This window comes from Pipistrellus hanaki (genome assembly GCF_964339955.1).
Source record: "Pipistrellus hanaki genome assembly, chromosome: 13".
NCBI lineage: Eukaryota > Metazoa > Chordata > Mammalia > Chiroptera > Vespertilionidae > Pipistrellus > Pipistrellus hanaki.
The window spans coordinates 52,859,083-52,886,656 of record NC_140515.1 but is presented as its reverse complement, the minus strand read 5'-3'; the positions used below and the strand labels follow the sequence as shown (position 1 = coordinate 52,886,656).

General features: G+C 43.1%; 1 protein-coding gene across 2 annotated transcripts in view; it reads right to left on the bottom strand.

The window, feature by feature from the left end:
• Positions 1-5,088: 5,088 nt before the first annotated feature.
• Positions 5,089-27,574, bottom strand: part of MOBP (myelin associated oligodendrocyte basic protein) — a 29,644-nt gene continuing 7,158 nt past the window's right edge. The window contains exons 2-6 of one of the 2 annotated variants that reach the window (XM_084902858.1): positions 27,252-27,342; positions 20,480-20,689; positions 15,245-15,452; positions 7,140-7,223; positions 5,089-7,020 (exon numbers count right to left, since the gene is read on the bottom strand). In XM_084902858.1, coding sequence (XP_084758984.1) covers positions 15,413-15,452; positions 20,480-20,685 — 246 coding nt within the window. In that variant the 5' untranslated portion in view covers positions 20,686-20,689; positions 27,252-27,342 and the 3' untranslated portion in view covers positions 5,089-7,020; positions 7,140-7,223; positions 15,245-15,412. Of the gene's footprint in view, positions 7,021-7,139; positions 7,224-15,244; positions 15,453-19,758; positions 20,173-20,479; positions 20,690-27,251; positions 27,343-27,574 lie in introns of those variants that run through there. The other variant, XM_084902857.1, reaches the window with a different exon arrangement.

The window sequence follows — 27,574 nt, the reverse complement described above, 5'->3', positions numbered from 1 at the left end:
AGCAGGAAACACCAGAATGCCGACTTAGCATAACACAATCCACTCCCACTTTGTCGCACTTTCCTGCTGAGCCCAGTACTTCCTCTTTTGCTGCCATCTAGCCAGGTTCTAGGATTTGCAGGAACAGGAAGAGTGTTAAGACCATAGAGCAGAGACTCTCAGAGGCCACGTCTTGTGAGCTCTTGATGGGCAACATGGAAGTTTTATATGTTAAAAAAAAAATATGAAAGTAAAGAAAGACCTGCCCTAGCCAGTTTGGCTCAGTGGGTAGAGTATCAGCTTGTGACCTGAAGGGTCCCAGGTTCAATTCCGGTCAAGGGCACTTACCTCAGTTGCCACCTCTATCCCTGGCTCTTGCCCAGGCGCATGTGGGAGGCAACCCATCATGTGTCTCTCTCATCATTTATATTTCTCTCTCTCTCTTCCTCTCCCTCTCCCTCTCCCTCTCCTTTCCTCTCATTAAAATATATTTTAAAAGTTTTTAAAAGAAAGACCTGATTCACATTCTCCTTTTGACATAACACATTTTCTGGATCCTAGTCCAGAAGCAAAACTACAGAACTGCTTTCATTCCAATTAACATGTTTAATGTAATGGATGGTGCTGGGGTTTTTGTGTGTGTGTGTGTGTGTGTGTGTGTGTGTGTGTGTGTGTTTATATATTTTATTGATTTTTCACAGAGAGGAATGGAGATACAGAGTTAGAAACATCGATGAGAATCATCGATCAGCTGCCTCGTGCACGCCCCCTACTGGGGATGTGCCTGCAACCCAGGTACATGCCCTTCACCGGAATCAAACCTGGGACCTTTCAGTCCGCAGGCTGACGCTCTATCCACTGAGCCAAACCGGTTTCGGCTGGATGGTGCTGTTTTGCTAAACAAAAAACATTTATGTTGGTTTAATAATAGAAAAATGTTTATTAGATGTTGTTTGGGTATTTTTAAATTTGTTAATCTACTTTTTCTTTTCAAGCATGCTGAGGATTGCTATCTTTTCATTTAACATTACCCTTTATTATAATGAACCAATCAATCAAACTGTGCAGTCCAATAATGAGAATGTGTTGAAAACCTTTACAGCTACTACTACTAAACCATTTTGAGTTGATAACCCAGAAACAAGATCTGCATGAGGCATTTACTTTTTTAAAAATATTTTTATTGATTTCAGAGACAGAAAGGGAGAGGGAGAGAGAAATAGAAGCAGCAATGATGGAAATCATTGATCGGCTGCCTCCTGCACGCCCCCTACTGGGGATTGAGCCCAAAACCCAGGCATGAGCCCTGCCTGGGAATTGAACCATGATCTCCAGGTTCTTGGGTTGGTGCTCAACCACTGAGCCACACCAGCTGGGCAAGAAGCATTTACTTTTTTTTTTCTTTATTGATTAAGGTATCATATATTTGTCCTCATCCCCCCCCGTTCCCATCCCCAACCCCTCCACACTCATGCCCCCACCCCCCTATTGTCCTTGACCACCGGTTAGGCTCATATGCATGCACACAAGTCCTTTGGTTGATCTCTCCCTTTTATCCCCACCCTCCCTCTGAGATGAGGCATTTACTTTTCATGAGTCTACTTCTGCCTGCTGTGACCTCGGTCTTTTTGCTTCAGCTTGTCTATCAGATAGGTATTGAGTGAGGACTCCGTTCTCCTACCTCTTGTCTCTCTCCAAACTACCACACAACACTTTTGTGTGTGGCTTTTTCAGCCCAATATATTGTCATGCAGCTTTCCTTTGCATGGCTGCATCGGTTATGTAATAGTGTTCTGTGCTCATCAGCATGAGAAGCGAAAGAAATGAAATGGAAGTAGTAAGCATATTCCTGTTCTGCAGTAATTTTCAGGATGTCAAATCAGAATCTCAGTTTGCAAAACGACTTACAACTCTAAAGCCTTCTCCTACGGCAATGCTCTCCAGTGCATATGACCGCTGCTGAAGAGGAAAAATCTGTCTTTATGACACGAGTACCATGGTAATTATGAGTCAACTGTTGTCATTTTGACACCACCACCCTAACGTCATCCAGAGAGGCTTGGCCGCACGGAACAAGTTCAATGCTGTCACTTCAAGGCGGGGATTGCTCACGACCCACATCATTGTTAGCATAGCTCAGAAACAACACGGCAGAAGCCGATTTCAGTCTGAGTGTTTCACCCACATGACTGAGGATACAGTTAAAAGAATCCTTGTAAGATCATCAGCTTTGGAGAATATTACACTTTTGGGAAGGTTGTCTATTGAAAAAAGAAAAATATTTAAATTCTAGAATTCTCCCAGCCACAGATACCGGTGTGATGCACACCAATCTCTGTCATCTTCACTGCTCAGAAGAGGAACAAGGCCGGGGGAGAGGGAGGCACACAACTGCTCTGGGACGGAGCTGGACTCGAACTCAGCACCCTCCCATTCTACCCGGCCTTGTCTCTGTATCACCTTGTCTCTGTATCGCCAGAAGCAAGTTGGGTCTCACTAAGTTCAGAAATACAAAATGGTGATGCTGAAGGATACTTATTTTTTAGTTTAGCTTTTTAAATGTGTGTTGTGTGTTTTGTTTATTTGTGTGTTTGTTTTTTCTTCTGTGTCTCCATTAAAACGTAGAACTTGGAGTTCTGAATTCACACTGTCGGTTCATGGAGAATAATTTTGTTTCTCAACTGCAACAAGAGCTCCCTCTAATGGCTGTTTATTTGGACAACAAATTCTTGGGGAAATGAAATACCCCTGTTCTTTCAGAAGGGAGGACTTGAGATCATTTGTAACCCATTTCGGTCTATAGGTTATAGAAGTCCATGATATTCCTACCTCTGAAAATCATATCAATATAAATAAAGCAAAATGTACTTGATGTAAACATTGTGTTGCACACCTGAAACGAATACAAAATAATATTGAATGTAAACTGTAATTGAAAAATAAAATGCAAAGTTCTTAAAAAAAAAATTACTTGATGTAATGGTTAATTTTATGTCAGCTTGACAGAGTCACAAAATGCCCAGATAGCCTGGCCAGTGGCTCATGACGTTACGGTTTGATTCCAGGTCAGAGCATATGCCAGGGTTGCAGGCTCGATCCCGTGTGGGGTGTGCAGGAAGCAGCTGATCAATGATTCTTTCTGACCCTTGATGTTTCTCTCTCTCTCTCTCTCCCTCTCTCTTCCTCTCTGAAATCAAGAAAAATATATTTAAAAACAAACAAACATGTAAGTGTAGGCTTCATACAACTTGTGTTAGACAATGTACAGTCTTTTTAGTCAACACTTCAGAAAGCAGGTGTGTTTTCAGGCAATTCTGTTTTATCTTCTCCTTTACATCTTTGTGGATTTATGATTCTGATAATACAGCCTTGTTTCAACATCTAGGATTTGCCAACTAATCCTGAGCTTGGAAATATGGAATCAACTGTCCTCCAAAGCTGCTAGTATTTGTTCCTTTCACTGGAGAATCATTTTAGAAGCCACGGGTAGTCTTCTACAAATAAGCTTGTTCCACATTTGGACTGGAATTTGGCAGGATGGCAGCAAAACTCTCCAAAAGTATAAATCACGGCAGGGAAAGAACAGATAAAGCCTCCTTAAAAAAAAAAAAATCCATGGATTCTTATTGCTATTTCCAGTTCACTTCTATTTAAACAACTTCATTTTATCTACTCTAATAGAAAAGTTTAGTCATCCTTTTTTTTCACTTTTTGAACAACTACTTTTTCTTTTTTAAATTAATGTTAATTTTAAAAAGCTTTACATTATCATACCAAACCAGGGCTCCAAATTTTAGTGCTGACTCCTGAACCAGAAGCTCCTATCTTATTTTTTTTCCTTGACCCTCAGGCCAGCCATCCTGAAACTGGCTTCACAGTATGCAAGTCCCATTGAGTCTTTGGTCAGCATGGCCTTAGCGCAAAATCTGTAAAGAAAAAAGCCTTGCACCCTATCTGATTTGGCTCAGTGGATACAGCATTGGCCTGTGGACTCAAGAGTCTCGGGTTAGATTCTGGTCAAGGGCATGTGCCTTGGTTGCAGACACATCCCCAGTAGGGGGTGTACTGGAGGCAGCTGATCAATGTTTCTCTCTCATCGATGTTTCTAACTCTCTCTCCCGCTCCTTTCCTCTATGTAAAAAAAAACAATAAAATGTATTTTAAAATTTAAAAAGCCTCGGCCTTCTTCCAGGAAAACACCAAAGAAACTAAGAACTCAGTACATCCAGAGTGATAGCATGTGGCTTAATAGAAGATAACAGTGCATTGTAGATTATAGACAAGTACCACTTCTCAAGGTTTCAAAAAAAAAAAATATGTGACTTTTCTCCATTTGAACTCCCTGATTTGAATTTGTTTTACTTTTTCTTCATATTTCTTCTTCCACTGGTGCCCATTTATGAGACAGAACTTCAAGTAGAAAACCCATGGGTACATACAGTGGCCTGTACCAACTCAAGAGTCGACCGTACACATCTTTTCCCAATTCTGCATTCAGAAACACCATGTTCGTAGCTTGCAGTCACCCACAGTAGAAGTATTTACACCACGGCAATTGGCAAGTGCTGTAAATCAGGACTTTTTACCCAGAGAGCCAATGGTTAAGCATTTACAGAACAACTCTGGGCACACACCTGTTTTCCCCAAATCAGTCAAAATGTCAGAACATGCTATCAATTAACATCTAGAATTATCCGAGTAATAAGCCAAACATTAGGGTTGAGAATTCCAACTCAAGAGGTCAATAAAGAATAGCTTTGGGAGCTTTATATAATTCCTGCAATTGTCACTGCATAACATTCCCCGAACTAACCCTTAAAAGACAAAAAAATACAGCCTGGTGGCATAGGTCAGTGGTTGAGCATAGACCTAGGAGCCAGGAGATCACAGTTTGATTCCTGGTCAGGGCACATGCCCGGGTTTCAGGCTTGATCCTCATTATGGGGCAGGCAGGAGGCAGCCAATGAATGATTCTGTCTCATCATCTGATCTCTCTCTCTCTCTCTCTCTCTCTCTCTCTCTCTCTCTCTCTATATATATATATATATATATATATATATCCCTTTTCCTCTCTAAAATCAATGTGTGTGTGTGTGTGTGTGTGTGTGTGTGTGTGTGTGAGATAAAATAAGACAGTAATTTGGTTTTTAAAAAAGACAAAAAATACAATTAGATTAATAGTATGTTTTAGTTATAATATCCAAGGCACATTACATGTAGTTATCTATCAATTTCCAGAGGGTTTTATTTCCACAACAGACAAACATAGAGAATTCAGTAATATCTAGTGATTAAATTTCCATGCTGACATCCAATTCTTTACATGAATGAATACATGCTATGCTCTCTCCTCCCCAACTTTACACTCTGCATAACTGTGTACCATCTGGATAGAAATGGAGAACAGAGCCTAGCAAGCCTGAGTATGGGGTCTGGCTTTGCCAAAATCTAAGATGGACTGAAGAAATATTGTTGAGTCTGAGTGGGGCTGGCCCACTAATTTCTTCTTTCTAGGAGTCTGTCATGGCACCCCTGGTGTTATTCCCAGGACTGTAATGGCCTCAGATAACGCATCATTGGAAACTGTTTGCAGTAGAGGTTCTCATTTTATTGTTCATTTAGCACCTTAATTTAGGCAGGAGAAACACTTGTACCTGAAGGCTCTGTGTAGCGAATCCCCCTGCCTTTTTATTGCCACTTCAACAGAGGACTATGGCCTGAGCCAGGACGCTCAGGTTTCGCCCTCCAGCTGCCTTGGGACAGTCCTCGGCCAGATTCCTCTTTCTGAGGGGTTGGTATTCTGAGCTATATTTCATCTGAATCTCCTACACTTCCTCCCTACTCTCTGCCATTTCTGCTAACCCCAGCCCCACACCTTGAACAGGACTTCCTCTGGCATGGCCTCCATATTCTTCCTTGCCTTGGTAGAACTTCAGGAATAGGCCAGTGATTGGCTACCCTGGCTCCCAGCACAAGACTGCTCTGGATGCCCCCTTTCTCCTTTACTCTGAGTTTCGCTCCAACTAACATCCCTCCACATTCTACTACATTCTATTATCTTCTAAGTTTTTCTACGTATTATTAAAGGAAGGTTGGGAGAGAGGGAGTATTCTATATAGTCCCCTTTTTCCCCATGTCAGAAACCTGCAGGAATCACAATACAATCCAGATCCAAAACGGACTCAGAACAGATGTGTTTGTTTTCTAAGACTTGTGACCTTGGAGGGACGCTAGGCTTCTCATCAGTCCCCTACCTCTCTCTCCAAAAACATTGTGTCTGGCTAATATTGTTGACCATTTCCATACAGCTTTTAATTTCTATTATTTCTTCAAGCCAGTAATTATTTCAAGTCATCTTCTTGTTTCCCAAGAGGACAGATATTTCTTGGGTAACCTTTTATTTTGTTGTCACTTTTTAAATTCTCTGGCATTACAGAGAAAGTGTGAGTTCTTAAGGTTTCTGCTTTTTTTGGCAGCTATAGCATTGTGAGTCATTCAAATCTTCCATAGGGCATCGTATTGCAATTACCATCTACTATTGCTTTTTATATTTTTCATCTTGTTTTCCAAATTTATCTACTTGGTATGGGTATATCTGATTCACTTGTTTTAACTGCTGTTTAGGATTTTATTTAAATATAAGATTATTGATTTATTCATTCTCTTATTGGTGGACATTGATTAATTTCTTTTTATGTCTATCTTTTTTTCCCCAATGGCAAACCATGCTTCACTGAACAGATTTAAACTTACTACAGTATCTCCTTTTTCTATGAATGCAAGTTTTCTCTAGGATGGGTATTTAAAATTATAATTTCTTGTTCTATGCAATATCCTGCTTTACTAGCATCCACAGACTTCACCCCAAAGGTGCTGTAGAAGTTTATAAATTCTCATTGGTAACTTATGAGAATTTTCCCCACATCTTTGCCAACATTTGAAATTTTTTATCTTTTGCCATTATAATGGTTGTACAATATATTTTTTTTGCACATCCATGAAGAAAGATATATGTATCTTCATATTGAAGAAAGTTGGGTCCTACGCAAAATAAATAGAAATAAGTCTATAGTGAGTAACATCTTAGTGAAATTGTAGAATACCAAAACGAAAGAAAAAAACATTTTTAAATAACCAAAGGGAAAATACAATTTACTTACAAATGGAAGGCAAGTAGAATGATAGCAGATTTCTCATTGGCAATTGTAGAGGTCAGAAGACTATAGAATGATATCTTCAAGATGCTGTTAAGGGAGAATAAAATCAGTCAAACTAGAATTCTCTATTATTCCCCTGGTGATTTTATCTGTACATTCTCTATTGGACCTCCCCCACCTTCTTCAGAAATAGATACTGTCCCTTGACCAAAGGGGAGGGGAGGTGTATGAAGCTGGGCAAATCCTAGAACCTTGTGCCTTCTAGTCACACGATTGTCAAGAGCAGGCACATAAAAAAAGAGCTCTGGCCAGGCTGGTGTGGCTCAGTGGTTGAGTGTTGACTCATGAATCAGGAGGTCATGGATTCCCCTATAGGGCACATGCCTGGGTTGCGGGCTCAATCCCCAGCAGGAGGCATGCAGGAGGCAGCCGATCAATGATTTTCTTTCATCATTGATGTTTCTTTTTCCCTTCCTCTCTCTGAAATCAATTTTAAAATATATTTTTAAAAGAAAGGGCTCTGGACATTCTCAGCCCTTCCATCTCCATGCTTTGAAAATACATTTTGTTTGTTTTGGTCCCTTGCATCTGAGAGTCCAGTGAGGAAGCTTTTCAAGGAAGAAAGAAAAACTGGTGTGCTCAGTGCTACCAGCCCTTCCTTAGGACTCCAACTATTCTATTCTTAGGACCCCAATAGCTCTCCAAAGGGAAACTTACACTAGAAAAAAAAACGGAAGGCATCACAGGAGGAACTGGGTTAAAAAATTGGAGGACTTTCAGAGATTTGAGATGATGCAAATAACACCTATAGGTGAAAGAACGTTAAGAGATAGGTTCTGAGATGATACAACCATCCTAATGCAGGTGAACACCCCTGCAGGACATAATGGCACCTTGGGACCAGGCCGTTTGGGGAAGTGACGAAAACCAAGACTGGAGAGACCTGGAATCAGAACACACCTGGCTGAAGAACAGCAGCCCTATCAGGGGCCATTCACAGCTACCCGACCGTGGGGACTTGACTCAGTCAAAAGGGTATTGGTTTGGGCAGAATCTTTCAGCACCTGGGAAAAGATCTGGAGAAGGCAGTGACGACTGCGAAGCCCAGAGCAATAAAAGTGGAGAAAGATTGTTAGTAGCTCTGCCAGAGATCTGAAAGCCAGGATGTTTTGTGAGTTTAAGTTGTAGAAAGACAGATGAGTGAGGGAAAGAGATGGAAGAAGGATGGCATTTGGAGGGCATGCGGGACCCTGGAGTGAAGAGAAGGCTGCGGTCTGCCCCTAGCTGTTCCCGCCCTCCCAGCACTGCCTACTGAGATCAGTGAGCAAATCACGGGAGATCTTTGGTTGTTTAAGAGGCTGTGGCTTAGAAAAATAATGGAGTTGACATTCTGAATAAATATGTTGTGCAGCTGAAACCACTTGATCTTTGCATCAGAGGAGAAACCCCTTAGGGAAAGAAGTGGATGGGATTCTTTTTAAAATAAAAAGTTCGTTGGCAGATTACCACAGTAAGAAGATGAAAAGTCAGGGAAATCGGATGGTAGCAAAATCCATGTTGCCAAGAGTTGAATAAAGACGCACATCATTAACATTACAAGCTACATAATGAGGTGTCAGCAAGACGTCAGCTGTGGGGAAAAGTTGGAAGATGATGCTTTTTTTACTTGCAGCCAGAGCTCTGGTTGAAAATAAATGCCGTATCTTGCAGCTGACAGTAGAGATCCTTAATGATCTCCATCAGAAAACTAAGACTGTTTAAGGGCCTGACTCAGAAAGCTTACAAGACAGAAGAGAAAGAACAGAAGCTGTTGGCTGCAGAGAGGGCGTTCATGGAGAATTTCAGAAATGGAGGATGAATTATAGTGAAAACAGATTATGTAAAACTCTGTTGAATCATCCTGCTGGAAAAACAAACAAAAATGCCCAGGACACCAGGCATTTTTTCTTTTTGATGCATCAAAATTTCTTCCTGTCGAAACTGGTTTGGCTCAGTGGATAGAGCGTCGGTCTGCGGACTGAAAGGTCCCAGGTTCAATTCCGGTCAAGGGCATGTGCATTGGTTGCAGGCACATCCCCGGTGGGGGGTGTGCAAGAGGCAGCTGGTCGATGTTTCTCTCTCATCGATGTTTCTAGCTCTCTATCCCTCTCCCTTCTTCTCTGTAAAAAATCAATAAAATATAAAAAGAAGAATCATTAAAAAAAAAAAAATTCTTCCTGTAGAAAAGAGAAGTGCTGCCTTCCTAAGACAAAATTGCAGGTAGCAAGCCTAAAGATAGTTGTACTTCAGAGATTTCAGAAATAAACCCAAATCCAACAAGATCTACTAAATAACTCCCATCCATAAGAGGTTCTGGAAACCAGATGGGCTCCCCTGACATATTCTGATGAGTACAGGAGCACTGTACCCCCCACAGTGTACCTTTCACCTTTCCTTACTATGGAAGATGAATGCTGTGAATTAGCTGAATTAGCTGTGAGTGGGCTTGTACCTGGGTACAAGGATAATACGTGGTCAGGAAAAACCTTACCCTCTAACGTGCATGCAAACATGATTTAGTCGATGAAACACTGCCAGAATGTCTAGTGGGTACCACACCCTCTGATGACACACTACCCAACCCTCCTTGATGGTGGACTCAAGAGGGATATCACCATTTCATCATCAATCAAACAGATTTGCCTAGATGTTAGTATAGGGCCGTTCATGGACCACCACCTTGGCCAAGGGACTTTTTCAATATCTGATGGAAATATCTACCTCTAACCCTAGCTGGTTTGGCTCAGTGGATAGAGTGTCAGCCTGTGGACTGAAGGGTCCTGGGTTTGATCCCGGTGGCTTCATTAATGAAGAATGGCCCAAAGAGCTTGCACTTTCTACAGCAAGGGCTGGTTTGGCTAATGCTGATGAAAGGAACGTCCTATCTTTATCAGGAACACCTGTCATACTCAGCACAGAAAGGACTCCCACCGCGACCAGCCACCTTCTCAAAAGCAGACCCTCTTTCTCCCACTTTCTTCCTGGTGGGCTTGCATTCTGTCTAAAGGAAACTTTAGAAACTTAAAGCCTTTCGCCATGAGAGACTACCTTCTTTCTGGACCCTAATGAGTTGAGATTATTTATCTTTCTCTCTCTCTCTGCAAAATACTTCCAGCCTACGGGGCCTAGAGACAAGGCCATCAGCTTCTCCAGGTGCCAACCCTGGGCCCCACAGGCTCCCAGTCTCAGGTTGTAAAGAAACTATTGAGAGAGTTTATGTGCTTCAAAACCCAATGTGAATGTTACTTTGGTAATTAAACTTTAGAGCTTAGTTTTATTAATAAGAGATCTTTTATGAGCCACATTATTCAAATCTGCTAGGTATTTTATTTGCTATGAAGCCTGGCTACCACTTAAACTCTAGTCTCTCGTTTTCTCCACTCTCCTCAAACCCATTTTATGCATTATTAATGTAGTTTATATAGTTAATGTAGCACATGCAACAGAAATGTTGAGTGCCATGTTGAGTGTAATACTTTTACATAATTTTTAAAGTATAAATATAAGTATCAGGAATGTTTGTTAACCTATGCACTTTTGCTCAGCCACACGTTGGATAAATCCAGTCAGTTAACCAAAAGTCAAAACCATCAACTTTGTGTTGGCGAATTGTTTCCTAAGCGGAAATAAGTAACCCAAACCCATGATGTAATTCCAAATAGTATACTCTTCGGTTCAATAAATCCTTTTACTCCAGTGGAACCATTTAACCATATAAAATTAGAAATCAACATAGACCCTAAAATCTGCCTTAGATGATGTGGAGGTGTGGCCAGGAGCCTGCTGACTTCACCTCCCTCTCATCTCATAAGGTGGCATCTCCAAGTATTCCAGGGCTCCACCAGCTCAGATTGGAAACTTCTAGGTCACAGCATTATGGCAGCAAGTTCAAGGTCACATTTCATATATTAAAAAAAAAAAAAAGAAAAAAAAAGAAAAGAAGAGCAAGTGTGAAAAATCTCTCCAAATCACAAATGTATACCCCACTGTCCAGTCGACAGAATCATCTTTGTCCATCAAGAACATTTCATTAGCCCTCGCTGGTTTGGCTCAGTGGATAAAGTGTCAGTCAGCCTGCGGACTGAAGGGTCCCGTGTTTGATTCCAGGCAAGGGCACATGCCCGGGTTGCAGGCTCAGTCACCAGTGTGGGGCATGTAGGAGGCATGATCCATGATTCTTCCTTATCACTGATGATTCTATCTCTCTCTCCCTCTCCCTTCCTCTCTGAAATAAATGAAAAATATCTTTAAACAAAAGATCACTTCATTATATTTCAACAGAGGTAATAAGTACTCTTTAATGGAGGTTTTTTTAAAATATATTTTAGTGATTTTTTTTATAGAGGATGAGAGAGGGATAGAAAGTTAGAAACATCAATGAGAGAGAATCATCGATCAGCTGCCTCTTGCACACCCCCTACTGGGGATATGCCCACAACCAAGGTACATGCCCTTGACTGGAATCGAACCGGGGACCTTTCAGTCTGAAGGCCGACGCTCTATCCACTGAGCCAAACCGGTTTCGGCTTTAATGGAGTTTTTAATGGACCTGACACATGTGCTATGGAGTCAAGCAAGAAGCCCTCCTAGGACCCTTCCAGGGTGAGTTTCCACATTCCTCTGATGTTAGAACAGCAGCCCAGATGACATTCAGCAAACTGCTTTCTCACACAACAGCTCCATCTGGCTGTGAGCTGTCAGAAATTCTATAGCTTCCAAGAGTGAAGGCTTCCTTGTCATTCTTTATTCCTTAAGAAGATTAGACTCTCTCTTGCTCCAACTCTTCTGAGACCATATGGGTCTCAAGTTAGATCGGGGATTTACATTTAAATATGAAGTTGTAGGCAAGGACTTAGGGGCAAAATATTGCCTTGAATTGTAAATTAATTAACTTAGTCATTAAATTCACCAGGGGAAGGTTTTTTAAAGAAGATTTCAACAAGCTGAGATAAAGTGGTTTCTTCTCCACCATTCTTATCACTGACTCCAATAGCAGCACCCCCACTGTGGACTTCAAGAGAAAATCAACGCCAAAGGTGGGAAATGACCCAAGCTCCTGCCACCGACCCTGCATACCCATCAGACTCTACTCTCCTTTTCTTCTTCAAATTTTTTCCTAATAAAAAGGTGCCTCTGGTCCTAACCGGTTTGGCTCAGTCAACAGAGCGTCGGCCTGCACCCTGAAGGGTCCCAGGTTCAATTCCACTCAAGGGCATGTACTTTGGTTGTGGGTACATCCCCACTAGGGTGTGTGCAGGAGGCAGTTGATTGATGTTTCTCTCTCATCGATGTTTCTAACTCTCTCCCTCTCTCTTCCTCTCTGTAAAAAATCAATAAAATACATTTTTTTTGTGTGTGTTTTTTCTTAAAGGTGCCTCTGAATCCATGCCTAATCCCCTCATCTGTTCCCTGGATTCCACCTCCCACATCCTCAGTTCTTTACTTTATCAATTAATCTCCTCCTCTTTCTTCGTGCACCCTCTCTGCTGCCTTCTTCCCAGTGGCATTCCCCATGCTCAAGTGTCTCCTAAGTTCATGGAAAATTCCTGCTCTTGCCCTATCCTCTGCTTCCCTTTATGGTCAAGCTTAGTTGAAGGAGTTACATCAATCTTCATGAATTCCTTTTCCTCACCTTCCATTTGTTCCATACAGAGGGTGCCCTACAAAGTCACCAAAAATTCCTTCTTACTAAATACAACAGACATCTTTGATTCCTCAATAGTCTCTAAATGTTTAAAAAATTGTTCCTAAAAAAAATCAAACAAACAAATATCCATTCAATCAACAAGTATTTATTGCTTTTACTAGTGCTGGGAACTGAGGATGTAGCAGTAAATGGGTCCTGGCAGTCCTGGAGTCTACATTAGGAAGGAAAGGGAGCCAAGCAATAAACAAGTGAAAAAATGAACAAGGTAATTCCACTGGGTGATAAGCATTGTAAAGACAAACAAACTAGAGTGATGGGCTAGAAAGTAACCATGGAAACCACTCTGAGCAGAAGGCACCAGTGCAAAGATCTTAGGCCAGAGCATCACAGACAGAATGAACAACAACGGAGCCCCAAGATGGGCACAAGCACTGGGGAGATATGACAACATCTTATCTACAAGTACAAAAGGAGAGAACAGAAAGAAGGCAGGAACGTGTGGTCTTCCTCAGTAGAGAAAGGGCATCTGAGTCCCAAGCAGGGTGAACCAAGCCTGGATGAACTATAAGCCTTTCACCCTTACGGTCTGGGGCCTGGCTCCACATAACCTCCAGACCTAAGAAAAGTGTGAGGAGGTGGGGAGAATGGGGGAAGTATCTACTGCTTGCATCTTTCACCCTTCAACCCCAACCTATACATCAGCCAAGCTTAGGCTTCAAATAAGCTGGGGTGGCTTCTGGAATGGAGCCTGCTGGAGCCTAAAGAGAGACTGATCCACTCCAACCCTCTCCTTCCACCTTCCAACTCTGATGTTAGGAAAGTGGCCAAGAGGGGCTCCTATAGGGCTACTGCTCGGCATGCAGTGGAGCCCTAAGTCAAAGACAGGCCCAGAAGGGAGTGTATTAGAGTTTGTGTTTTCAGATGCTCAGCTTAAGAGGTCAGAGTCCTCAGGGGCCATGGATCCAATGTGAACTTGTATTTGTGCATGAGAGGAAAAAAATGAGTGCCCAAAGATGATGTTCTCCCAAAGCCAAGTTCCCTAACCTCACACACACACACACACACACACACACACACACACACACACACCAATCCACAAGGTGACCTGAGAGTCCTTTATTTAACCATTAACCTGTGGACACACTCCCTCCCTACAGCATGTGTGTATGTGTGTAGGGGGTGTGGTGAACCAGGGTAGATGGGGGCGGGGGAGGGCTACTTCCTTTGGTGGTGATAGAGAGCCCATACTGACACCAAAGTCCTTCCCAAGAGGCTACTGGTAGTTGCAGTAAAACAGAGAGCAGCGATGGGCATTCAAACACAATCCTGCACCATTATGATTGGGACCAGTGCCCGCCACCCACCCCCTCCCTAACACACCCTTGCATGGCCTCCTACACAGGAAGGGAAGGCTTGGCTGCTTAACCTCCCCTAACTCACCCCTCCCACCCACTTAAATCTCATCTCCCAAAGCCAAGCTCCTTTGTCTTCTCCTGATCTCACTGCAGTATCAGAGAGAAATATGAAGGGGTCCAGCTAGGGAGAGCATGGAGGGGCCAGGCCTCAATCCTCTCCAGGAACTGGGCACTATTTCTATAGCAACTCTCTGGGCACACTTTCTGGTCCCGTGAAAGTGCCCAGGGGCCATCTGCCCACCCAAAGAAGTGAGGAGGAGGTAGGAAAACAGTATTTCCTGCTTCGTATGGAGGGCCCATCTTAGCAGCCCAGTTTCCAGGACTCCCCAGAAGAGGGGACGGGAGCAGGGCATCATGGTGGAGGCCAATAACCTGCTCAAAGCAACACAATTTGCAAAGCAATGGATTCTGGAGTTGAGACCACCCAGATGGGTTGACAAGCTCAAAAGCAGTGCCTTAGAGTCCTTTCTCTCACGCAGGCCGGGATCAGGAGGAGACATTCACAAATTGCTCTGTGAGGTCGGAGACAGAGGCCTGGGGAGTGGCAGGGGCTGCTTTCTCATGCCTTTTCTCTTAGCTTCTGACGCAGTACATTGGCCACATGTGGATGTAGACCACTCTGACCCTCCCTGGGGATATCTTGGCATCTCTAGATTATTTGAGAGCCTATTATTTTACTCTGAGAAGAATGTGGATCTTCCCTAGAGCCAACTCTATGCTTCTGACTGTGGGCTAGTACAGGGAACTCAACTACAAAGAAGAAGGCCACGGATCTAAACAGGACCAAGGATCTGCAACAGGATGCCAGGGACAGAAAGGAAAGGGGTTAGAGGACAACACATGGGCTGGCACTTAAACCATCCTGATCCAAAGACCCCGGGGCCTGTGCACATCCTGGGAGAAAGGACTGCAGGTGAGACCAACAGAGCCACACCCTGAGTTCTGGAGCCTGTGGGGTGCTGCTGGGACCCTCCGACTGGAGCATAACACAGAGATGCCCCTCTCACCTCCAGGCAGGCCGCCCGGTGGCCCTCCTGCCATGGAGACCTTGGGCATCAGCCGGTGTCTGCCTCTGCATCGTATTCGGAGCCGGCGAGCTTGCCCAGGGGCATGTGGGTCAGGCAGCAGTAGGTCCAGGAGCTGGGGCCATCCGTTCACTTGAAACTCCTCCTTGGTTACTTCTTCCTTGGGGTTGGCTTGCTCCTCCTTCTCAATCTGGTTTACAAAGAGAGACAGGAGAATCCATGACCCTGGTAAGGGCTCAGTTCATGCGACTCTGAATTTGTAGACTACCTTTGAAGTTATTTCAACAAGTGGGAGCACCCGAGGTGAGGAGAATCTGCTAATAGCTAGGTTTAAATGGCACAGTGTATCCATTAAGTAACAGTTCTAATCACATCCACCTACCTAGTGCTATAAGATCCTACACTAAGTACTTTACCGCGATAAATAATGAGGTAGATAACATCCTTATTTTACAGATGGGGAAAAAGTGTGGTTTTGGGAGAATAAGTAGCTTGGACCGGCAACAGAGCTCAGATGCAAACCTGATGCCAGTGTCCTTGCCCTTCCCACTGTGCCAGACTAGGTGTATTTATAGGTCTCATTCAGTCAATAACATCTGCCAACCCCCAAGTGGGGCCCTGGAGACATGAGTGTAAGACAGAGTCCCGGCTCCTGATTCATGTACACTCCAGCAGGGGAGACAGACTGTATGGTGTCCGATGTGTAACAGTGGAGATACCAATTGAGCCTAGGGAGGGGGTGGGCATCTCCTAAGCAAGAAATATGAAGGCTGTGCCAACGCTCCTAACCACTGACAGGCATGATGGCTCTGCAGACACAGGAGAGAGGCTCTCGGCTTATATGAAATAGTTTACGCATCATCCCCATTGACCAACTCAAAATAGGCCCCAAATTCTAGTGGTGATTAGAACCTCTTTGTGTTTTAAATCCAAAACACATTCATGCCCATTCACTAGTTTAATGACAGAGTATGTCTATCAATGAACCACGATGAAAGATTAACCATATCTTGAAATGAGAATATGAAGAAAATACAGGTATGAACCTACAACCCAACCCAAGTACCTTAGCTGGTTGAGCTCAAGCCCTTGGACTCTAATCCCTTTCAGTGACCCCAAAAAGCCAAATTATCAAGGACTTAATCTTGTTAAAATAATTCTCTAAAAAACAAATGTTCTAAGTGAAATAGCTTAGGTTTGCATATGGTTAAGCATACAGATTAAAAAGTAAAAAATGAAATTGTCTCTTCATAGACAACAAGATTGTTAATGCATAAAATTCCAGTCTCTCCCTTCAAAAAGGGTAGAATAAATGAGTTCATCAAGATCACAGGATACATGACAAATATACAAAAATCAATTGTTTTTATATACTACCAATGAACAATTTCAATAGCACTTTTATAAACTACTTAGGTATAAAACAAAATATGTGCAAGATCTGAGTACTGAAAATTATAAAACAAAAAAAAAAGCCTAAATAAATGGAGGGATATACCATGTTAATAGATTCAACAGTGTTACTACTTCTCCCCAAATTGATTTGTAAACTCAACACAGTGTCATTCTAAATTTTACCAAGACATATTGTAGAAACTGACACACTGACACTAAAATTATACGGAAAAATACAGAAACTTGACTAGCCAAAAACAATTTCAAAAATGAAGAACAATGTTAGGTAATTCACACTAATTGGATTTAATACTTCCTTTAAGGCTACAGTAATTAAGTGTGGTGGTGTTGAAAGGAAAGATATATACATTAACAGAACAAAATAGAAAGTCCAGAAATAAATTCACATGCTATGGTCAAAAATTTTTCAACAAAATTGCAAAAGTGATTCAATGTAGAGTCTTTCCAACAAATGAGACTGAAATAATTAAAAAATGAATATGGGGGGAAAAAATGAACCTTAATTCATGCCTCACACCATTTAGAAAAAGTTAACTCAAAATGGATAATAATGTAAATGTAAAACCTACATATTTAAATTTCTAGAAGAAAATCTTTGTGACCTTGGATTAGGCAAAGTATTCTTACATATAATACAAAAAGTATAACCCATAAAAAATGATAAATTGGACTTTGTAAAATTTGAAACTGGTTCAACACAAGACACTGTTAGGAAAATGAGAAAGCAAGCCACAGGCTGGGAAGCAATATTTGCAAAACATATATTTGTATCTAGATAAATTTTATAATCTCTTAAAATACAATAATAATAAAAACCCACTTTTTAAAAAGGGAAAAAGATTGAGCACACACTTCACTAATAAGTGGTGGATGATATACAAGCTCATTAAAGGATTCTCAACATCATTAGGAAAATGCAAAATTACACACCTATTAGAATGGATAAAATTTTAAATCCTGACATACCAAGTGCCGACAAGAATGCAGAGCATTGCCCAATGCTGGTCCAAGTACAAAATGATACAGCCACTTTGGAATACAATTTAGCATTTTCTTATACATTGAAATATACAACTGCCATATGTCCCAGTCATACCAGTCCTAGTTATTTACTCGAGAGAAAAGAAAACTTATGCTCACATGAATGTTTATAGCAGCTTTATTCATAATCACCCCCAAATGGAAAAACCCTAAATCTCCTTCAACTGACGAATGCAAAACTATGATAGGTACATCCATACAAAGGACTACTATTCAGCAATCCAAATGAAAGAACTGTTTATTCACGCAACAATGTGGTTCAATCTCAAATGCATTATGCTAAGTGAAAGAAGCCAGACTCAAAAGGCTCCATGCTGCACCATTCCTTTTATACAACATTCCGGATGAGACAAAACTGTAGACAGAAAAAAGGTGAGTGGTTTTACAGGAGCTTGGGGGTGGATTGCAAAGGAGAAGTATGAGAGAATTTTACGGGTGATGAAATATTCTATCTTCATGTGGTGGTGGTTGTGTGCATAGAGCTATCTTCTGAAAAGGTTGTGCATCTTAATAAACCTGACATATGTGGGGTGTGTGTGTGTGTGTGTGTGTGTGTGTGTGTGTAGGGGTGATGTGTATCACACATACATGCACATGTAAACCCTGGAGGAGACAGGAGGAAGGAAGATCACAGGTGTGGCTGACCTGATCAGAAGAGCATGCTTTGTCCCCTGAGGCTGAGGGGAAGCATTTAGACAGGTGTATATCCTGATAGACGTGTGAGGACTGGCGGGGCAGGCTAGCCTGGAGAGGGTCTCAGGCTCATTCATTTGTGGTGGCACCAACCCACAGAGCTATGAGGCTTTTCCTGGCCATGCTCAGCAGCCATGGCTCAGCAGTTGGGAAACTGCAGGTGAGTCATCAGTTTGATGTAAGATCAGGGATTTGTGAGATGAAGGTAACATGATACGGGACAAGAGGATTAAGGCTATAGGAGGGAGACTGGTTAACCATGTGGTTGTAGGTTAAGGACATGTGACCAGGGAGGAGGTGTCAGACTGGGGGAACGCACAGCTGCCTAACCCAGGCCTCTGCATTGGGACTGCCTATGATGTGCAAAGATGCTCAAGGGCCATGGTCTGCAAACTGCGGCTCTTGAGCCACATGCTCTTTGGCCCCTTGAGTGTGGCTCTTCCACAAAATACCACAGCCTGGACGAGTCTATTTTGAAGAAGTAGCATTAGAAGAAGTTTAAGTTTAAAAAATGTGGCTCTCCAAAGAAATTTCAATCGTTGTACTGTTGATATTTGGCTATGTTGACTAATGAGTTTGCTGACCACTACTCCAGGACAATTAAAGCTCACTATTAACTTGTAAAATAGGCTCATTTCCAAATATGAAAGGGACTAAAAGTTGGCCTGCCGTGTGTGGGCAGGGAGTATATGGGAAATCTCTGTAGCTTCTGCCCAATTTTACTGTGAACCTAAAATTGCTTTAAAAGATAGAGTATTAAAAAAAAAAAAAAAAAAAAAAAGTTGACCTGCCTAAGATGATGCGGATGAAATGTGCCTGTCTGGCTCACCTTTTCTCTCTACATGGATCCCCCGCCTTTTACCCTCTACTCATCCAGCTGACCACCTCTGTGCAGCCTCGGTGAAGCAGGCCCTGCTCCAGACTCCTATGGCCCAATGTTCATACCGACTGTGACAATGTTAGGACATTTACGGTATTCCCTACACTGTGACCAGCTATTCTCTTGTTTGGTCCTAGTGAATCTCACACGCACACACACACACACACACACACACACACACACACACATATATGAATGGGATTAACATTAGATGAAGTGTGTTGGGAGGATGGATAGACAAAATGGCTGAACCTCTGCTTTACACATACCCGGATATTCTTTAGAGTATCCTTTCACCGAGGCACCGGAATGCAGAGCCTCATCTACTCAACCTGCTATTGTGTCAGTACTCTGAACTGGTAAATTAATCACTTCCAGTTCTCCTAGACCAAGGAGACCATGGACACTGCCATCAGAGGTACTGTGTCGGTGGCATGAATAAGGGAAGCAGAAGCCACACTAGGTATTTCAAACAGAGGGGGTTTAATGCAGGGAACGGGCGGCATAGGCTTGGGAAGGCTGAGAGAGGCCCTCGAGATAACCCAGAGAGTAGTAAACACAGGAAGCAGCTACTAACCTGAGGGCTGGGGGAACACAGGGGAAGAGATGGTGTTACCAGAACCTAGAAGCTTTGATGGGGGACCCCCCACGGCCGGCGCCTGGCCCTCTGTGGGGACTGCTGCGGGGGCTGCTGCGTGGCGGCTGCTTGGACTTCTGAGGGGGGCGCTGCTTGGCTGGTGGCGGTCGGACCTCTGGACGGGGTCGTGGCTGACGCTCAGACCTCGGAGGGGACCGTGGCTTGGCTGGTGCTCTGACCACTGCGGGGGGTGCCGCTGGCTGGAGCTTGGGCCTCGGGGGGGACGTTGCACGGCGCCTGGTTCTGAGAGGGCCAAAAGAAGCTGGAGCCCGGAGCCATGGCTCTCCTTTGCTGTCTAAGGGATGCTGGCAGGAGCTGGAAACAGGGAGGCAGGCCTGCTCCCCCTCCCACCTTCCAGTCTCCCTCTGGCACCTTCCAATGGCAGAACCTGACCGGGATCCGACGGGCAGGGGCCTGGGGAAGAGCAGCCTGCAGAGCCCCAGCCCCAGCATCACAGAGGAGAGGAGAAAGGTACGGGTACGGAGGTCAGGGGGTGGCTTGGAGCTGAGAGACCACAGGCCAGCGCCCAGCCCAGGTGCCGGTCCCTTACCTGGTCCTCTGGCAGGCACAGCAGATCCAGTCCTCTTCCTGCTTCTGGTAGAAGCAGCCACTTTTACAGATGCTGTACTTCCGGTCCACGATCTCACGTTTGGAGTTGAGGAAGGTGAACGGCGGGCAGCACCGTATGCTGAACTGCTCAGAAAACTTCTGGTTCTTGGAGAGCCTGGGACCCTCCTTACTCGTTTTCTGACTCATCTCCCTGGAAATCATCCACGCGGGGGCAGGTGGGGAGACAGAAAACAGCAGGTCAGGTGAGAGAGTGTTCTACTCAGGAATGCACTCCCTGCTACTCCCAGAGCTGTCTTATGCCACAAACACCTGACACAGCAAGTTCCTGCCCAAGTCCGGGGAACAACTCAATGAAGGGTTAATTTTTTTTTCTAGAAATGGACTCTTTTTCCCATATGTTTAGTGATCCATTTAAGATAGAAAAAAATATTACAAAGCCAAACATTACTGAGCACCTAGTAAGGTTATATACATCACCTCATTTTTATAACATATGGCTTTATCAACAAACTAAAGAGGAGAGAAGCTAAGAAACATGACCAAGTTCATAAAGCCTGTAAGAGGCAGAGGATGTGAAGCCATGCCTCTAGGACTCCCAAATCCTGTGCCTCTTTGACCAGGTCCAGCACTATCTGTGTCCCCTGTGCTCAGCCCTCCTCTCGCAGCAGCAGGGGGGCAGGCGCTGGGCCCAGACCAGACTCTGGGGGACTGAGATGGGCCCAGAGAAAGGATAAGTCTGCACAGATGTGCGTGCGTGGGTCCTGGGCTGGAAAAGACTGAAAGTTGGGGAAAGAGCTCAGAGAAGGAGAGGCAGAGAAGGGCATTGGGAGACCTCGCACAGTACGCATATGCAGCAAAGCTGTCCCCAGCAAGCAAGAAAGCTCCCAGCGGGGAACTAGAATGTAAACCCAGAGGGTCCTGGAAGGAGAATGGCAGACAGGTGCTTCCCTCTGTTCCTCCACCACTGGCCTTAACGGGTTTTTAAATCTACATTCACTGTTGAAAATAAAATATCTTGGATGAATGGAAGTAATAAAAAATTCTGCCCAGCTGGTGTGGCTCAGTGGTTGCATGTCACCCTGTGAACCAGGAGGTCATGGTTCGATTCCCAGTCAGAGCACATATAGTCACAGCCCCCTTTATAGTTTATATATTTTCATTTTCTCTCCTTTTTCTTGATTACTCTTGCCAGAAGTCATCTCCTTTATATTCTTTTCAGAAACAATCTCTTGGTTTTCTTGCTTCTCTTTGCTCATTTTTTTTTCTAGTTCATGAATTTCGGTATGCATTTATTATTTCTTTACATTGATGTTCTTGTTCTATTTCTCTATTCTTGAATCAAATGCTTCTCACGTAGGCATTTATGACTGTAACTTTTCCATTAAATACAACTCTAGTTGCATACCACAAGTGTTAGCATAAATCATTTTCACTTCATTTTAAATATGGATGAGTTCTTTGAGTCATCAATTCTCTTTAAAAATCTGTTGTAAAATTTCCAAGTGTATGGAATTAATTTTGCTACATTGACTTCTAATTCTAATGCATTCTAGTCAGAGAAGAGTGTATATGATCATGACTCTGATATTTGTTGAGATTTGCTTGATAATGTCCTAGTATATATTCCGTATTGTTACACATTCCACACGTGCTTGAAATAAAATGTGCATTTTTAGAAACCATTTGGGGTTACCTAGTGAAGATAAAAGTATGCACACACTACAGGTCAGCCACCTGTCCTTAGGCACCGCAGCCTTGGATGGTGGCTCAGCCGTGAAGAGGAAGCCTCAGGGTAGAGCACAAGGCCTGAAGGAGCTTATCTTATGAGTATAAGATATTATTATCTTATGCCTATGAATATATACTCAGACATTATCAAGCAAATCCCAAGTGGAAAAGGCTTGCGTGAAGGCAGCCATGCTCCTTCCCAGGCCTCTCCTCCCCTTTCCCCAGCTCCTTCTGGTACATGGCTATCGCTCCTCACTAAACCACACGGCCACCCTCTCTGCCTTCCAGTGACCAGGAATAACTGTAAGGAAAAGATGGGAGTAACCAGAAACTGGCATTGTCATAGAACAAGATGAAATGTCGAGCACTGAAAGCGCTAGTATTTCAAAACATGAAGAATTAGCTTCAAGTGCTTAAAATATTTATACATTTTTAATGAATTTCTGTTGGATCTTGCCTCCGTTTCACAATGTAATATTTATTCTCTGAAAATCAAAGCCCTTGAGAGCAATAAAAGCAGTTAACCTTTCATTCTCTGAGAGACAGAAGTAAAATATAGTTACAGTAATAATGCATGAATATGGGTGAAAATTGTAAATGGAGTTTTACTAACTGGTAAGCATAGGAGGGCAGCTGGGATTAAGTGATTAAAAAAGAAAAGACTTAATTTTGTGTATTACACGGAATCAGGGGATGTTCTTTCAAGAAATTGCCAGAACAGAAAAATTGAAGCATTCGTAACTCTATATATTTCTTAAAACCAGACTAGCTTATTAAAGGCAAGAATATAGGCAAGGGAATCCTAGCATTTTTATAAAAACACAGTGTAAGTAGTAAGGCTTTGATTTTATTGAATTATTAATATTTTTATACTTGATGAATCATGGAAATAATAGGTAGCTATTTGAAGAACAATGGAATATTAGCCAGCGATTTTTAAAGATGCTTATGAAGATGTCATACTGACATAAGAAAATATTTCTGTAATATCAAGTGAAGGCACAAGGAAGCTAGACTATTTCTCTTTTTTTAAATATTTTTTTAAAGTCAATTTCAGAGAGGAAGGGAAGAAAGGAGAGAATTAGAAACATCAATGAAGAGAATCATTGATTGGCTGCCCGCTGCACGCCCCTATTGGAGATTGAGCCTGCAGCCAGGGCATGTGCCCTTGACTGGAATCAAACCTGGGACCCTTCAGTCTGCAGACCAATGCTCTATCCACTGAACCAATCCACTTAGGGTTAGACTATTCCTTGTCTGTCATCAATTCCAGCTTCCAGCTGCAGGCATCTGAGTCAGAGGGGCTGACCACTTCAAGAGGGCTCCCAGCTTCCTCAGACTCCTCCAGAAATAGTCCTCTTGTCAGGGCCTAGGATAGAAGCCAGGGTGGCCTCGGCAGGAGAGACACACAATCAGACCCTGCCTTGAACAGGTGAGACAGTGGTACTCTGGAAACTTTGAGCAATTTTAGGCCCAATTTTCAGGCTGGCAAAGACTCTCTGAATTGTTGGTGGTAGGTATAATATTAAGACAGTTGGAGCCACAGGGACCGATTGACAGTGGAGGCCAGGTGACATATGCAAAAAAAAACCAAAAAAACAAAAAAACACAGAAAAAGATGGAAGGTAAATACAATAGTAACACTCAGCCATTCATTCAAATACTTACTGAGTGCCTACTAAGTGCCAATTGTGAACAAGACAAAGTAGGTGCCTGTACTCATGGAGCTTAGGGTACAGCGAAGGGGACTTTAACAGATCGTATCATGTACAAGGTGGTCAATGTCTAATTGAAGTGTGATTAGACTCCTGGGTGCTAGGAGTGAGTGTAGCAGCAAAATAAATTTAGATTGAGGGGTTAGGGGAGGATTCCTGAAGAAGAAACATTTGAGACCTAAAGGATATGTGGGAGCCACCCGTGTGTAGGGGAGGAGAGTTGCAGACCGAAGGCCCCGAGACTTGCTGTGCTGAGGAAAGCACAGAAGGGGGTGCAGCTGAATATCATGTGGGCAAGACAGCCCAGGGCCTTGCCGGTGAGCTGGTGACTAGGAAGAATTGGAAGGCACGTAATAGTCTTGACCAGAGGAGGTAAATCTTCCTATTCATGTTCCAGGAAGATCACTTGGGATTCTGGCAATGGCGATCAGAAGGAGGCAGAAGTGGAAGCGAGAAGACCAGTGAGGGAAGATAGGAAATTCACCTTGGGCAGTAGTAGTAGTGAAAGTTAATAAGACTGCCAAAACCGGTTTGGCTCAGTGGATAGAGACTGAAAGGTCCCAGGTTCTATTCCGGTCAAGGCAAGTACATTGGTTGCGGGCACATCCCCAGTAGGGGGTATATAGGAGGCAGCTGGTCAATGTTTCTCTCTCATCGATGTTTCTAGCTCTCTATCCCTCTCTCTTCCTCTCTATAAAAAAATCAATAAAATATATTTTTTAAAAAGAAAGAAATTTAATAAGACTTAAGGATGGATTGGATGTAGAGTCCACTGGAAAGGGCAGACAAGGATGACTGCCAGGCTTTCGACCTGAGCAAATGCCTAATAGAGCAGTTTACTGAGATGAAGGAGATGGGGGAAGGGGAGTAAGGATATAGTGGGACATTCATTTATTCAACAAATAATAATTGAGCATCCACTTTGTGTCAAATATGTTAAATCTGAGATGCTTATGAGGATCTAGTGCTGATGACGCCACACAGGAGACGGGTCTGTAGTCGAAACATTGGCCTAGGCCTCAAAATTGCTTATGACCAGAGTATAACATGAGCAAGAAGCAAGGCAGCAAGACCAACAATGAACAGGACTTGCAGATGGATTAATGGCAGGCAGGAAAGAAGAACAAACAGGATTTCTCTAAGGGGGCATTTTATAATGGAAAATAGATGAACTACTCAAAAGAGACACAGAAATGAGAGTAGATCAAAGACCCCAATTAGAATAATAACAGCAAATACATGTCAGGAGATACCAGCCAGACACAATTCAGACTTCACATATTTAATTAACAATAGCCCTGTTTTTGCACATGAGAAAGCTGAGATATAGACCTAGTAAATGGGCCCCAAGATCTCAACCAAGGCAGGCTGGTCACTATTTCAGTTTCTAAAAGCAGACATGAGGAGGAGGGAAGCAAATCAAAGATGATGATTTAATAGAACAAAAGATACTACAAAGCTGCAAGTTAAAAGAGCTATACCAGCCAAAACCAGTTTGGCTCAATGGAAGAGCATTGGTCTGCTGACTGAAAGGTCCCAGGTTCGATTCCCGTCAAGGGCATGTACATCGGTTGCAGGCACATCCCAGTAGGGGGTGTGTAGGAGGCAGCTGGTCAATGTTTCTCTCTCATTGATGTTTCTAGCTCTCTATCCCTCTCCCTTCCTCTCTGTAAAAAAATCAATAAAATATTTTAAGAAAACAAGAGTTATACCAGTAGAGAAGAAAATATAAGAACACATAAAAATCTAAGGTGCTAATAACCAGAATGTTTACAGAAAAAAAAAATGTAATTTTTTTAAGAAACAGGCAAATAGAAAAAAGATATTATAGAAGCCAGTAATCATATAGCAATAGGCTTATGTCTGTAAGATTAAAATAAAAAAGTAAAAGCAAAAAAATGTCAGATCGTACCCACTCTGGCCCCAAAAAGAGGGGATGATATTAGCAAAGAATGGGGGAAAGGCTGCCAATCAGCATGTCGGCGGGAGGGGGCGGGGTTAGCAGCATTCAGCAAACAAGGACTGGGCTGGAGCCGGGTCCAATGACCCATCCAGGCTGCAAGCTCTGGGCGGTCAGAAGGATGCCTCCGACCTCCACAAGGGAGGAGTGAACACGGATGCTCTGACCAGGAGCTGTTTTTAGAATAAAAATTAGGGATTCAAAACTTCATGCCTAGGTTTCTTTCACCTACCACATCCTTCCGAAGGCTGCTCAGCCCCAGCTCCTCTGCTATGAAAAACACGACCACTGCCAAGCAAATTCATTCTGCATCCACCTCTCCATCCGAACCTGGAATAGTTTCTAACACCTTGCTAACTCTCTCTCAGGCCAGGAGCCAATGCTTTCCTCCACGTGCAGATTTACACAGTGAAAGACAATGGCTACCGCGTTGATCAGTCCGCAGCAGCAAAAAATACATCTAGGAAGCAAACTGTTCTGTCTCTAAGGATACCTTTATCCATTTGTGCTTGTTTATCCATGTGTAACCTTGGCAACCAAAATGTTTACAAAATTAGTACAAGGAACGTTGAACAGATTATTGTTTGGAAGCCAGTTCCAGGGAAGAACACGACATACAGGTGTTTATTCTGAATCAGAGTGCCTTTCCCCAGAGAGCAGCATCCTGTCAAAACCCAAAACTGACTGGAGGGTCTGCGGCGGCTATGAAAATAAGATCCTGACTGTCTTGGGGTTGACAAGCTACTTCGGAGACAAAACAACACCCTCACTGCTTTCTTTGGCTCTGGCAACAAGGATAAATTAAAGCTGCCCAAGGACCACACTGCTGGCAGTCAGCTATCTCACAGACTTCTGCAAAAGACCTTTCTGACTCAACAAGCACTGCCTGGCTCGGGCTATTCCAGAATGGGAATACGTGTGACCCAAGGTTGGTATCCTTTGCACGTAGCTTTCAAAAGTGTTTAACTTGCCGAAACCGGTTTGGCTCAGTGGATAGAGCGTTGGCCTGCGGACTGAAAGGTCCCAGGTTCAATTCCGGTCAAGGGCATGTATCTTGATTGCAGGCACATCCCTGGTGGGGGGTGTGCAGGAGGCAGCTGATCAATGTTTCTCTCTCATCGATGTTTCTGACTTTCTATCCCTCTCCCTTCCTCTCTGTAAAAAAATCAATAAAATATATACTTTTAAAAGTGTTTAGCACTTATTCAAAATTGGATTGCTCGGGGGGAAAAAAATTGGATTGCTCAGTCTTTTGCTGATTCTGCATTCCACTTGAACTTTCTGAACAATTGATCATTATACAGTAATCTAGATGCAGGTCCAAAAGAGTGTAAGAGATTCATTGGTACCTGTATTTTCATCCATACACATCTGGTGATTAGGTCTCTTTTATGAGCTTGTCTTGGTATCATCTGCTTCTTCTTCTTCTTTTTTTTTTTCCTAAAAGTGAAGCAGCAGAATGTGTTCTGGTCACTTAGGCTGCAGTTAATTCGAGTGCGTTGTGCACAGAGCTTCGCTTTCACAGTCTGCATTAGATTCCTGACTTTAAATGCTGTTGCTCCAGAGTCTAACCGCTGCTCTCCTTTCCCTAGGCCCATTCATGCCACATGTGGACTCTGAGGAGGGGTTAACTATATTCTTCTACTTCCTGTATTCTTGATGCTCTGGCATC